At 37.6% G+C, this 12,192-nt stretch overlaps 1 protein-coding gene across 1 annotated transcript in view; it reads right to left on the bottom strand.

Annotated features, from left to right (window-relative positions):
- UBE2G1 (ubiquitin conjugating enzyme E2 G1) overlaps positions 1-12,192 on the bottom strand; it is a 105,100-nt gene that overhangs the window by 19,333 nt on the left and 73,575 nt on the right. Inside the window, exons 3-4 of the mRNA XM_032616401.1 lie at positions 5,873-5,970; positions 590-768 (exon numbers count right to left, since the gene is read on the bottom strand). Coding sequence (XP_032472292.1) covers positions 590-768; positions 5,873-5,970 — 277 coding nt within the window. The remainder of the gene's footprint in view (positions 1-589; positions 769-5,872; positions 5,971-12,192) is intronic.

Here is a 12,192-nt window from a genome sequence, read left to right as displayed (position 1 = left end):
TGATAATAAGTTCTCATAGGTATGACAGCTGTTTTGATAGTGTCCTTATTCCTTTTTTTTTTTAATTTTTTTGGGGGGTGCTGCGTTGGGTCTTTGTTGCTGCTCGTAGGCTTTCTCTAGTTGCGACGAGCACGGGCTACTCTTCGTTGTGGTGCGTGGGCTTCTCACTGAGGTGGCTTCTCTTGTTGTGGAGCACGGGCTCTAGGCCACACAGGCTTCAGCAGTTGTGGCTCGTGGGCTGTAGAGCACAGGCCCAGTAGTTGTGGCACATGGGCTTAGCTGGTCCACAGCATGTAGGATCTTCCTGGACCAGGGATCGAACCCATGTCCCCTGCACTGGCAGGATGATTCTTAACCACTGCACCAACAGGGAATCCCCTAGTGTCCTTATTCTTAAAAGATGCAGGTACAAATATTTAGGGGTAAAGCTTAGTTACGTCTTACTTATCTTTGTACAGATTCATGAAAAAAATTAAATGAATAAAAACATATATCATACACACCCACACATATATACTTATAAAGCTACTATAGTTCTAATCAAGTTTAATTAAACGGGAGGGGAGATGTGTGCATGTGACCACCTTACCGCAGCGTCAACATTAGCAGGTGAGTCTCCATTAGGGTCTGCCAGCATAGAAATGACACTAATCATGATGGTTTCCACGGTGTGAATAGGCAGCCAGCGTTCCTCGGGCTTTTCATAACCATATTTATCTTCCCCGGGCTCGTGAAGAATAGAAATGCATACATCACCATTTTTATCAACTGCAAAATTAAAGAATAAGATTACTGTTTTAAATATTTAAAATAATTTGGCTATACATAAAATACATATTATAATAAACATGCTCCCAATTCCCACGGCATCTGTATAAAATTCAATACCACTGTACCATTGAAAAGATACAGAAGTTAATTTCCAAAATGGAACCTGTTAACCTTTTAGGAAGACCAAAGATTTTACCAAGTAGGATCCACCTGACAAACCCAAAAGGAAGGTAAGCTACCTTTTTCATTTGTGCAAAATTTCAAGACACATAGTATGTAGATGGTGCCTAGCATTTACATGTAATAAATACAATGAAATGAAGAAATGGCATCTGTTGAATCTGTTCTTCATTTGTAGAAAGTATATGGTCCAAACACCAGAATTGAGTTTCTGGATAATGAATTCCTAGTTTCCCCACTAACTTATTGATTGAAATTGTTAATAGTCAAAGGTCTAGAGACTTTCCTAAGAAAAAAATAAAAGGTAACATGATAATATACTTTTAAAATCACATAAAGGCAAAATTATATTTTCAGGGAAAAAGTATACTCAAATCCACAAAAGGAACATGTTATATTGCTAGTGAAAATTCATCAACATAAGTGATATTCATTAGGCCCCTAATCTATAAAACGGTTTTAAAATCCAAGCCACAAATTAATTGTTGATCAAAAGGGGTAGAGGAGTCCTAACCCACATTTACATCACACAAATATTCCCTATTAGGGAACTATCAAAATCATAACATTCATTAATCTTCTACAGTGAAATTTTCCCTATTGCAAAAAGCATACTTATTGGAGAAATGTTAGAAAAGACAGAAAAGTATAAAATTTTGGTGAAAAACTTTTTAACAAAATTTCCAAATCCTATAAACAACCAACGACACTATTTATGTATATTTCATCCCTGACTTCCTACATAAAGTCCAACAAATTTATGATAGGTATAATGTTAAAGCCTACTTTTCACCTCCTAACTCAAGCGCTCCCCTGCTATTATAAACTCTGGGTAACCAGAGTCAAAGTTCGTGTGCACTGTGGCTCTACGATAAATACTTCTTGAACGCGTGCCGTGTGCCAGGCGCCCACCACCTGACATGGAGTTCAGCAGTGAATGCAACATTCAAGACTCATGCCTTCAATGTCTTGTATACGAGCTGTTCTGCAATTAAGGTCCCTTTTCCCAACTCACCTACACCTCCTAGTAAAATCTCTTAACTAAAATGAAATAACTAACTAGATCAAGAATAACAACAGCAAAACTTGTGACAGCACTATAAAGTTGAACAGAAAATGCTTACACAGTATTAAGATATTTTCCTCACTTACACTTAAAATTTTTTCTTTGGAAGTCATTTTCTTTGAGAACATTTAACATCAAATGTTTGTATAGAATTCTATCAGAGAGAATCTACTTGAGACCCATTTTCCTTTTATAAAAATTATCGTAATTTAGCACCTTTAAAAATTTTTAACCTTGTGTCATTTCATTTTAAACATAGAGTTTAGTTTCTTAGAAAGAGGTTTTTATGCTTAATGCCTATTACCAAATTACACTTTAAAAATGCAAGATATGAGCTGATAATTCTGAGTGACAAGGCAATAAAACTAAGATTTTTCTTTATTGAAAAATTTTTAAATTTCACAACTGAAATCTAGTTTAAAATACTTTTAGGGGCTAAATTTTTCCATGTACAGAAACTTAATGTATTTCCTCTTTAGTCAAATGTCTGTTCATGTCCTTTACCCATTTATGTACTCAATGTTTAGTTTTCTTCTTGCCAAACTGCTTCTTAATTTTCCTTGTTTAATTTTTGCCTGTTATTTTTTTTCTTTCATTTCAATACCCCAATAATGTTTTTTAATGGCTGGCCTTATTATCTGACACAAGATTCATTTAAGAATCCCATACTGAATTTAGTTACCATTTCTCTTTCCTCTTTATAGTCTTCCAATATTTATTGCTTTTGAAACTAGAAAATCCTTGTTCCTAACACCCAGAAAATAATATTCACTATTTTTAAAAACCACTCGAAACTTTTTATTCCATTTAGAGTTTTAATTCACTTTGCTGTTTGGTGTGAAGAAAATTTCTAAATCCATTTCCCCATAAGTAGCTAGCCAACAGACTCAGCATCAATGACTGAAAAGAAAACACAGCTCTTCTTCCATCTTGAAACTAAACTACCTGAACCATGCATATACCCTTCAAGCTATCTCCCTTCTCTTGAAGCTGTGCTCTAAAATCAGGAAAATCTGATTTCCCCTCGTCTTCTCTATTTACACTTGGGTACTCTCTTTTTTGCCTTATGGGAAACTGTCTTCTGCTTCCAAACAGGATGCTATGACTATTCTCACAAAGTGACTGGGAGAACATATTCTCCTGGGTATTTTTAAAGTCAATCCTTCTGGGCCCAAAACAACTGATACTGTTGAAGACACCTTCCTGGACACATTTTCCTCTCTTACTTCCGTGGCACACTTCCTTTCCCTGGTTCTTGAAGCCATTCTCTCTATCACTTTCTTCTTTTCCTTTTCCTTGGTCTGACTTTTGATGTTATCCTAATCTCCAAAATTAATCATCTTTTCCCTAAGTAAATTAAACCATTCATTGTATCACAGTGTTACCCCCCATCTCCCCCCCGCCAGCTTTATTAAGATATAATTGACAGAAAACGTTGTGTGAGTTTAAGGTATACCACATGATGATTTGATATACGTTACCTGTCATCTCGATGTCGGTAACTTCCAAGGCCCTAAGCTCACTGCTGAGCCTTGACTAGTTTTCTTTAATTACCTAAGTGGTTGTGGCAACTGCACCTCCAGAAAAACAAGTCTCAAATTGAATGCATCTAAGTCATACAAATGACTTGTATGACTTTACCATATAATAATTTTTAATAAAACAGCTTTTGAGATATAATTCATGTATTTGAAGTATATAATTTAATGGTTTCTAGTATGTTTTAAAAGTTGTATAACCATCACCACAATCAATTTTACAATATATTCATCACCACAGAAAGAAATGCCGTACCCATTAGCAACTGATAAAATCCTCTATCTCCTAGCTATTTTGTCTGGTTTTCCCTTCCAAACCTTCCCCCGTGAGTATAAACTTTCTAGACATAAATATAGTCATGATGAACCTACTATACAGCTTTAAAACTATTGAGTCCCCACGACTAAAGATACATATTCAAAATTCTATTTAAGAATCACATTCTCCATCATTCCCTGACTCCCTCTTCTATGCTACCAAACACCTTTATAACAACATCACTGTTGTCTCTGTTTCATCATTAAATTTATGTCCGTCTTTCCCTTACACATACCATAATATCCTTACAGAAAGACCATAACTCGATCATCTTTGTATCTCCAGCACCTAGCAGAAACTCAAATGCTGGTTTTTCCCCTCATTCCCATTGCAGACCACTCTCACTCCCCTTTCTAAGTCTAGCTCCTTCTGAACCTGCCGTCCCTGGCCCATTGCCTCCTCGGGTATCCTTTCTTCACAAAGCATCCCCTTCACTCAAATCCTGTCTTAATTACTTCACTCTCTAATGCCTTCTCCCTTATGGTCTGCAAACCAACAATCCCTTCAACCTTAAAAAACAAAGAAAATAAACACTCATTTCAGTTGCCCTCTTAAACTACGGAGGCCATTGCTATTGTTCCTCTTAACAGAGGTTCCATGTACTGCTTACATATATTCTCTCATGTAACTCTCACAGATAGAGAAACTAAGGTTCAAGAGGCTTTTACCTACAGTAATATAGCTAATTTGTGGTAGATACAACATTCAGAAACTTCGTTACATTTTCCTTTGAAATAGGTGGAAAAAAATTGACTATTACACATCAAATAATTCAAGAGAAGGCAGGAGAAACTGCCAAAAGGCTAGGAAGAAATGAAAGAAACGTCCAAGGCAGATGTGGTCAATTCGTGCCTCCATATATCTTGTAGGACTATAGCTAATGTGTTCTACCAGAAAGAAATTATTTTTCTCCCTTCTTCCTGGTGCAAAAATTAACTATGTCTTTTGTCATCACTGCTATCTTAGATGTGATGAAATATGGTGGCTTCCTTGGTTCCCAATAGTTTTCCATTTGCCAGTCTAGTCTCTCCTAAGTAAGACTCATCTGTTTTTCAAGTCACTGGGTGCTATTACACTTCCTTGAAACAAAGCCTTGGTTTATTCATGCATCTGTTACCCTCACTGATTTTTGCTTAAACTAATATATAAGGGTTTCTCTTCCTTGCAACTGAAAGTCTGGACTATGAGAAGTAGAATGAAGATCAGTGTAATTGTCTAAAAAGACAACTTTGATTACAAAATACTGATAGTCAAAATGCTTAGGAAAGAAATTCTTGCAAGCTCTATCATAAAAAACAAGGCCAAAAGTTCAGGGAGACTGTGTATACACATAGTTTATCTAGCCTAACCTTTGGCTCACAAAGTGAATTTTAAATGGTAGTACATCTTTAGGTAAAAAAGTCAATGACACCATTTTATGCACGGCAGTACTGGATACTTTTGAAGGTTTAAACACACAGTATTGTATCTCATTTGATCCTATCAATCACCTTATGATGTAGGTAAGACATTCCTTTTTGACAGCTAAGAATATACATTAAAAGTTAAGCGTTGTCCATAGTCTAGGAGCTAAGGTGAGAAAACAGAAATTAAAAATCCAGGTTTAATTACTTCTAAGCTCTTTGTAATAGCCAATGAGTCACCTAATACCTTGGAAATTATCTCCTCAATTATAAGAGCTCTATTAATGCTGAATATCACCCACCAACCCTGCCTCTAGTTAGGAACATCATGAGTCTCAAAATGAGCTGAAAACTAAGTAAGTAAGTAAGTAAATAAATAAATAAATGAATGGAGTTTTTTTCCCATGTGATCTCTGTCAATTCTTCTCTTCTAAGGAATCTAAATCCAAGCCCATGTGCATAACAAACACAACAAACTTAGTACAAAAATTCCAACGCAATTTCATTGAGAAGTACATCTTCCTTATTGACCTTGAAAACTTCAGGGACAGGCCATCATACTTGCAAATGTAAAAGTAAAACTAGATAAACTTACCATTTGGGTGCCAGATTTCTGTAATGAATTTCATTTTAGGAGGCCGAAGGGGATAATCTTTTGGGAAAGTGAGATGAGCCTTAAAAACACCACCTTCACTGGAAATACAAAAACAAAAACAAGTTCTTGCCTATAAGCTCCTGCTTATAAATAAGAAAATTATTAAAACAAACATAAAACAAGGATGCTAGTGCTAACATTATAAACAAAATAAGTAATCTGGATTTCAAGCAGTTTACTTTACTCAAATATCCAGCTTAATAAACTGTCATACCTACCACCTTATTAAACTCTCAAAAAACAGTAAAATGAAAGAAACAGCTTTTAAAAAAGGCGTCCAGATCAGATTACACGACTGCTGTGCTACAAACCTTTTAATCTCTTCCCACTGCACTTAAAACAAAATTTAAAAGTTAAGTTTAACATTGCCTATCAGGGTCAAGTTGCCAATTTCTCTACGTTGATCTCAATCTTCCACTCTTCTCTCTTGTTCCAGCCAGTCTTCTTTCTGTTCTTCAAACACAACAAGCTTTTTCTCATCTGAGAGCTTATGCATTTTCTTATTCCCTCTCTGGGAACAGCTGTGCTGACCTTCAATCCATCCATCCATGTATTCATCTTATCATTTAACAAATATTTATTCAGTCTTTACGTGTCAGACACTGGGAGTACAGCAGTGAACAAAGCATAAAGTCTCTCAAGGAGTTTATAATTGGTGACTTTCCAAAGTAGGGCTGTGCAACAGAACTTTCACACACTAGAGATGGTTTATAGTTATGCTGGCCAATATGTTAGCCACCAACCACTTGTATCAATAATATGGCGAGGGCTTCCCTGGTGGCGCAGTGGTTGAGAGTCCGCCTGCCAATGCAGGGGACACGGGTTCGTGCCCCGGTCTGGGAAGATCCCACATGCCGCGGAGCGGCTGGGCCCGTGAGCCATGGCCGCTGAGCCTGCGCGTCCGGAGCCTGTGCTCTGCAACGGGAGAGGTCACAACAGTGAGAGGCCCGCGTACCACACACACACAAAAAAAAATATATGGCTAGTACAACTGAGGAACAGAATTTTTAATCTTGTTTAATTCTAATAGGCACATGTGGCTGTGACTGTTGTGTTAAGGCACTGCAGAGCACTGTCATTTGCTTAGGAACTGTTCCTGAACAACTGTCAAAACAACATAAGTCATTGTTAAAGAAAACCAATGAAAAAAAGTCAGCCTTATGGGGCAAAAATGACAAAGCCCCGGACTTGTGTCCTTGGTACTAGCTGTTTCCTCTGTTTGAAACACTGTTCTCCCTTTGTCATATTCAGAACTCAGCTTAAATGTTACCTCTTGAGAATGATTTTACTTGACTACCCAATCTTAACTAGCCACTGTGTCCCTCTATCACATGGACCTCTTTTCATTTCTTTATTGCAAAAGCAATTCATACCTCTGATTCTCTTATTGTAAGATGTACACCCCATCAGAGCAGGGTCATCTGACTGTGTTTCAGATCATCGAGAAATGGAATCCTCAGCTCATTAAATGGTTTTCATTCATTAAACAAATAGATAATGATTATCTACCTATGGGAGGCACTGTTGTATGTAGAAGAATACAACAGGGACCAAAACATTTGAGATCACTGATTTATGGCACTTACCATTCTAGAGTCAGAGGAAAATATCAAGAAAAATACTGGTAATAAATACTGGAATGATATGAGCAATCTATTGTTAATTTTTTTTTTAATCTATAGAATAAGCCCATTTGCCTTTACGAAGAAAAAGTGAGGGTATGTTTATAAACAAATAGAAAAATGTCTGGAAACATGACACCAATATATAATAATGGTTAATTAACTCTGAAGCACAAGATTATGAGATTTTTTTACTTTCTGCTTTGTACATTTTGATATACCATGAATTTTTAACCACAAGCAAGTATTAATTCTTATTGCCTTTTTCTAATCATAAAAGCAAGATGAGGGGAGTTAAACAAAGAAAGGTAGATCATTAACACCAAACACTTCTGAATACTTAGGAAAGGCCACTGGATTCCAAGTATAAAAAGTAACCTCAACTTTAAAAACCTCGAAACAGAGTAACTGAGAAATTAGAAGAAAGAAAATAAGGGTAGTAAAGGGCTTACCACGAAAAAGAAAGAATATCCTTTCCTTTTGCACAGGAAGAAAACAGACTGAATGTAGTACAGATATCCAGGGGTAAAAAGGAAGAAAGCTGACAAATTTTATGCCTGCCTTATGGTCTTAATTTTCATAATTTATGAGACTATCTATTGAAGGGAAAAAACATGAAGACTTGAGGGAATGGAGACTAGAACAGCAGTTGTAAAGAGCGCATTACACTGTTAAGAGATAAGTCTACCTTCTCGGACTATGTTTGTTACCCCAACTGGATAAATTAGTGCCAAAACTGGCCTTAGGAAATATTAATTCTATGAACTACTTTTTCAAACTGGGGCTGCAAAGCTAAGTAAGTGAGTCACTAACGAGTTTTCTTTATAAACCAATAAAAATAGAATAAAAAGGGCTTCCCTGGTGGCGCAGTGGTTGAGAGTCCGCCTGCCGATGCAGGGGACGCAGGTTCGTGCCCTGGTCCGGGAAGATCCCACATGCCGCAGAGCGGCTGGGCCGTGAGCCATGGCCGCTGAGCCTGTGCGTCCGGAGCCTGTGCTCCGCAACGGGAGAGGCCGCAACAGTGAGAGGCCCGCATACCGCAAAAACAAAAACAAAAACACTTTGAAAGCCACAAATACAGAAAATAGCCAAGAATCTATGTAAAACAACATCAAAACAGCTACCACAAAGCCCATGTACTTTATCCCACTGGTAAGACTATTCCCTGATACTAAGTTAGCTTTCCTGGGTCCCTGAGTTCTAACTGATATCAGATCTACTTAAAAGCTTTATATTAGGGGCTTCCCTGGTGGCGCAGTGGTTAAGAATCCACCTGCCAATGCAGGGGACATGGGTTTGAGCCCTGCTCCGGGAAGATCCCACATGCAGAACAACTAAGCCTGTGTGTCACAACTACTGAGCCTGCCTTCTAGAGCCCGCGAGCCACAACTACTGAGTCCGTGCACCACAACTACTGAAGCCTGCGTGCCTAGAACCCGTGCTCCACAAGAGAAGCCACTGCAATGAGAAGCCCGCGCACCACAACGAAGAGTAACCTCCACTCGCTGCAACTAGAGAAAGCGTGCATAACAAAGACCTAACACAGCCAAAAATAAATAAGTAAAATCATTTTTTTTAAAAAAGCTTTATATTAGCTGATTGGAACCCCTATCATGAAAAATTGCCTTAGTCTATTGAATTATTTTCAATCTTTAAATTTTAATAGGACTATCCTTAAAAGTTTAAAGTACACAATTTTAACTCTGTCTGCAATGTCCTCACCCATTCTAAACTAATCATGCAGTTCCTTACAGTTTTTCTGCTACAGGTGGAATCTCTAACTTCTCTAATACCTGTGAAAATCCTACTTGTTATTTTTAAAAGCCTAGTTCAGTAGTCCCAACTTGTGGGCACAAACTTCTAGTGAACAGTGAACAGTCAAGTTAGCAAAAAACTCAGAACACTCAAAGAATACAAAACATAGTAAACTAAATATTAAAATGTCACATATTCACTATTTTTCAAATATATAAAGATCTACTATGATGAACAAAATGAAAGTTTATGAAAAGCATCAATGAATTAAAAATACCTTCCCTCCCATTATACATTCTCTTCACAGGTATTAATAGTGTAATTACTAGTATGATGTTAAAAAGAGGTATGAAACCAATAGTTTCACATTTGAAAAGGTTGAGAAATCTAGGCCTAGTTCAAGTTTCTTCTATTAGACTTCCCTTACTGTTTTTGTTATTAAAATGATAAAAATCTTACAAGTATCAGATCCTATCATTCTACTTTGTCAGCTCCTATCATTCTGCCATATTTACTTATTTAAATGATAAACCATATGCTGCCATCTGAAATTTTGCTCAACACTGTTCTTTTATATATTCCTGATAATAACTGTCTCCTGTTTATTCATTTTTACCTGCCACAATTTTTCTATTACAATCAAAATGTTTGCTTCTGATTTCTTTTGCTATTACAAACAACAGAATGTTGAACATTCTGAACTCTTTCTAGGCATTGGGTTTTACCCTAGAAACGAAACAAGACAAAGTTTAAATAACTGTTTAAAGTCACACAGATAACAGTGGTAGCCTCAGGGAGCTAAACAAAGACAGTCTCCAAAACTCATGTTCTTAAGCACTAAATGATAAGTGGCACGGCACTGCCATTGATCAATCACTTTCTAAGCCATGCAGGCAGGTTCATTCCCTCCAAAATTTCATTACAGAATATATGGCTTGCGCCTCTAAGTTTTAAACAGAACTGTGGAAGAATTTTGTTAGTGTAAAAGAATATTAATCAGAGAGTTTAGTTAGCCACCTCTTCATTTTCTATACCCACTCCAGGTAAGGCAATAATACTACAAAATACATATAATCTTAAGATTCTCCAAATTCTTCACATCATTGGCAGAGGTAGGAAACAAAATAAAGCATACTTCTTGAGCACACTAGCCATTAGTGATGAAAAAAAGAATAAGAGATACAGGAAAGGTACACATTCACCATTCCCTCATACAAATTTATAAGATTTATGATTACGTGGTGCTACCCATGTCTCCTAAAGTTTCTGTAAAAACCTACTGCCATCCTACCTGACATTTTTCTTGCCGAGGATATGGGCAGCTAGCCACACTACTTGATAATCATTAGTCTGAAAATAGCAGGCATGTCACACCAGTTTCAGAATGTTTTTCATAGAAAGAAAGCCTCAAGAGGGGGCTTCGCTGGTGGCACAGCAGTTAGGAATCTGCCTGCCAATGAAGGGGACACGGGTGCAAGCCCTGGTCCGAGAAGATCCCACACGCCACAAAGCAACTAAGCCCGTGCACCACAACTATTGAGCCTGCGCTCTAGAGCCCACGAGCCACAACTACTGAGCCCGTGTGCCACAACTACTGAAGCTGGCGCACCAAGAGCCCGTGCTCCAAAACAAGAGAAGGCACCACAATGAGAGGCCCGCGCACCGCAAGGAAGAGGAGCCCCCGCTTGCTGCAACTAGAGAAAGCCAGCATGCAGCAACGAAGACCCAATGCAGCCAAAAATAAATAAATAATTTTATTTTTTTAAAAAAATTCCTTATTTTCTAAGCCAGCTAAAATCCAATTTCTGTTGCTTGTAGCCAAAAGCCTACTAACTATTACAGTTACTAACTCTTCAGTTCCCACTTTAGACATCTCTTCCTCTGGGAAAAATTCCCTGACACACTCATAACCTGCCATGCTACCAACGAGTTCTCACAACACCTAATGCCTCCCTCCATCATGGCTGTCCTCCATCATGGCTGTCCTCAAAGTGTATTAAATAACTATGCAATGAGCTGTCTTGCCGACTAAACTGTAACCTCTTTGGGAACAGTGACTATTAGCTAATTCAAGATCATGTTCCTAGCATCTAGCATAAGAGTGCTGAAAAAACTTTTGGAAACTAAATGAATGAGTAATGTAAATGCCAGTATACTGCTTTATTTTTGCAACCATTCTAAGTAGGAAGTCGCTAAAAGGGATGGCCTGAACTCAATAAATCATAAACCTCTTTTTTGAGGGCTTTAAAAACAATTTTATAACTATCAGCACATGAATTTTAGAAGAGGTCATTAATAAAAAGCAATCATACCAAAGTAATTTTGGATGATTATTATAAGGTCTGTCAATTGCATTAAGGCTTCATTACTCACAGGATGTTCAAAGTACGTGTGGCACTGAGGTTAAACTGCAGCCCAGGTGCAGCCAGTGCTCTCATCAGGAAGGGACAGTGCAGAAGTGGCAGCCAGTTGTCTCGTTAGCAACTCCAGAGGAGCTGCCACAAATGCTTCTGCTGTCCACACCTCAGATCAACAGCCAGCAGTTTTTAAATGTATACGAAAGGCCAGAAATATTTTTATTGGCGGCAAGAATGGCCTAATTAGTGCAATGAGTATTAAAGTGTCTCTCTTTGGTGAAGCTGAAGGGACACAACATATATATGGACCAGCTGATAATATTTAGAGATGCTTGCCACCATCACACGAAAAAAGTGTACAAATTTTGCAAGGTCCTTAGAGATTGAGGTCAAACCTGGATGCCTAGGTAATCTTCTACACAGACATTAGTTTAGAAGAATTTTTCTTGTTATCACATATCAACTTTAAGATTAACAAGATTCTGTCACTGGAATGTTGCTGTATCTCCCTTGAGTAAACCTTCAC

Source organism: Phocoena sinus, chromosome 20, assembly GCF_008692025.1.
Source record: "Phocoena sinus isolate mPhoSin1 chromosome 20, mPhoSin1.pri, whole genome shotgun sequence".
Lineage (NCBI taxonomy): Eukaryota > Metazoa > Chordata > Mammalia > Artiodactyla > Phocoenidae > Phocoena > Phocoena sinus.
Note: the sequence above shows the minus strand (reverse complement) of the source record. Positions and strands in the feature narration are given on the sequence as shown.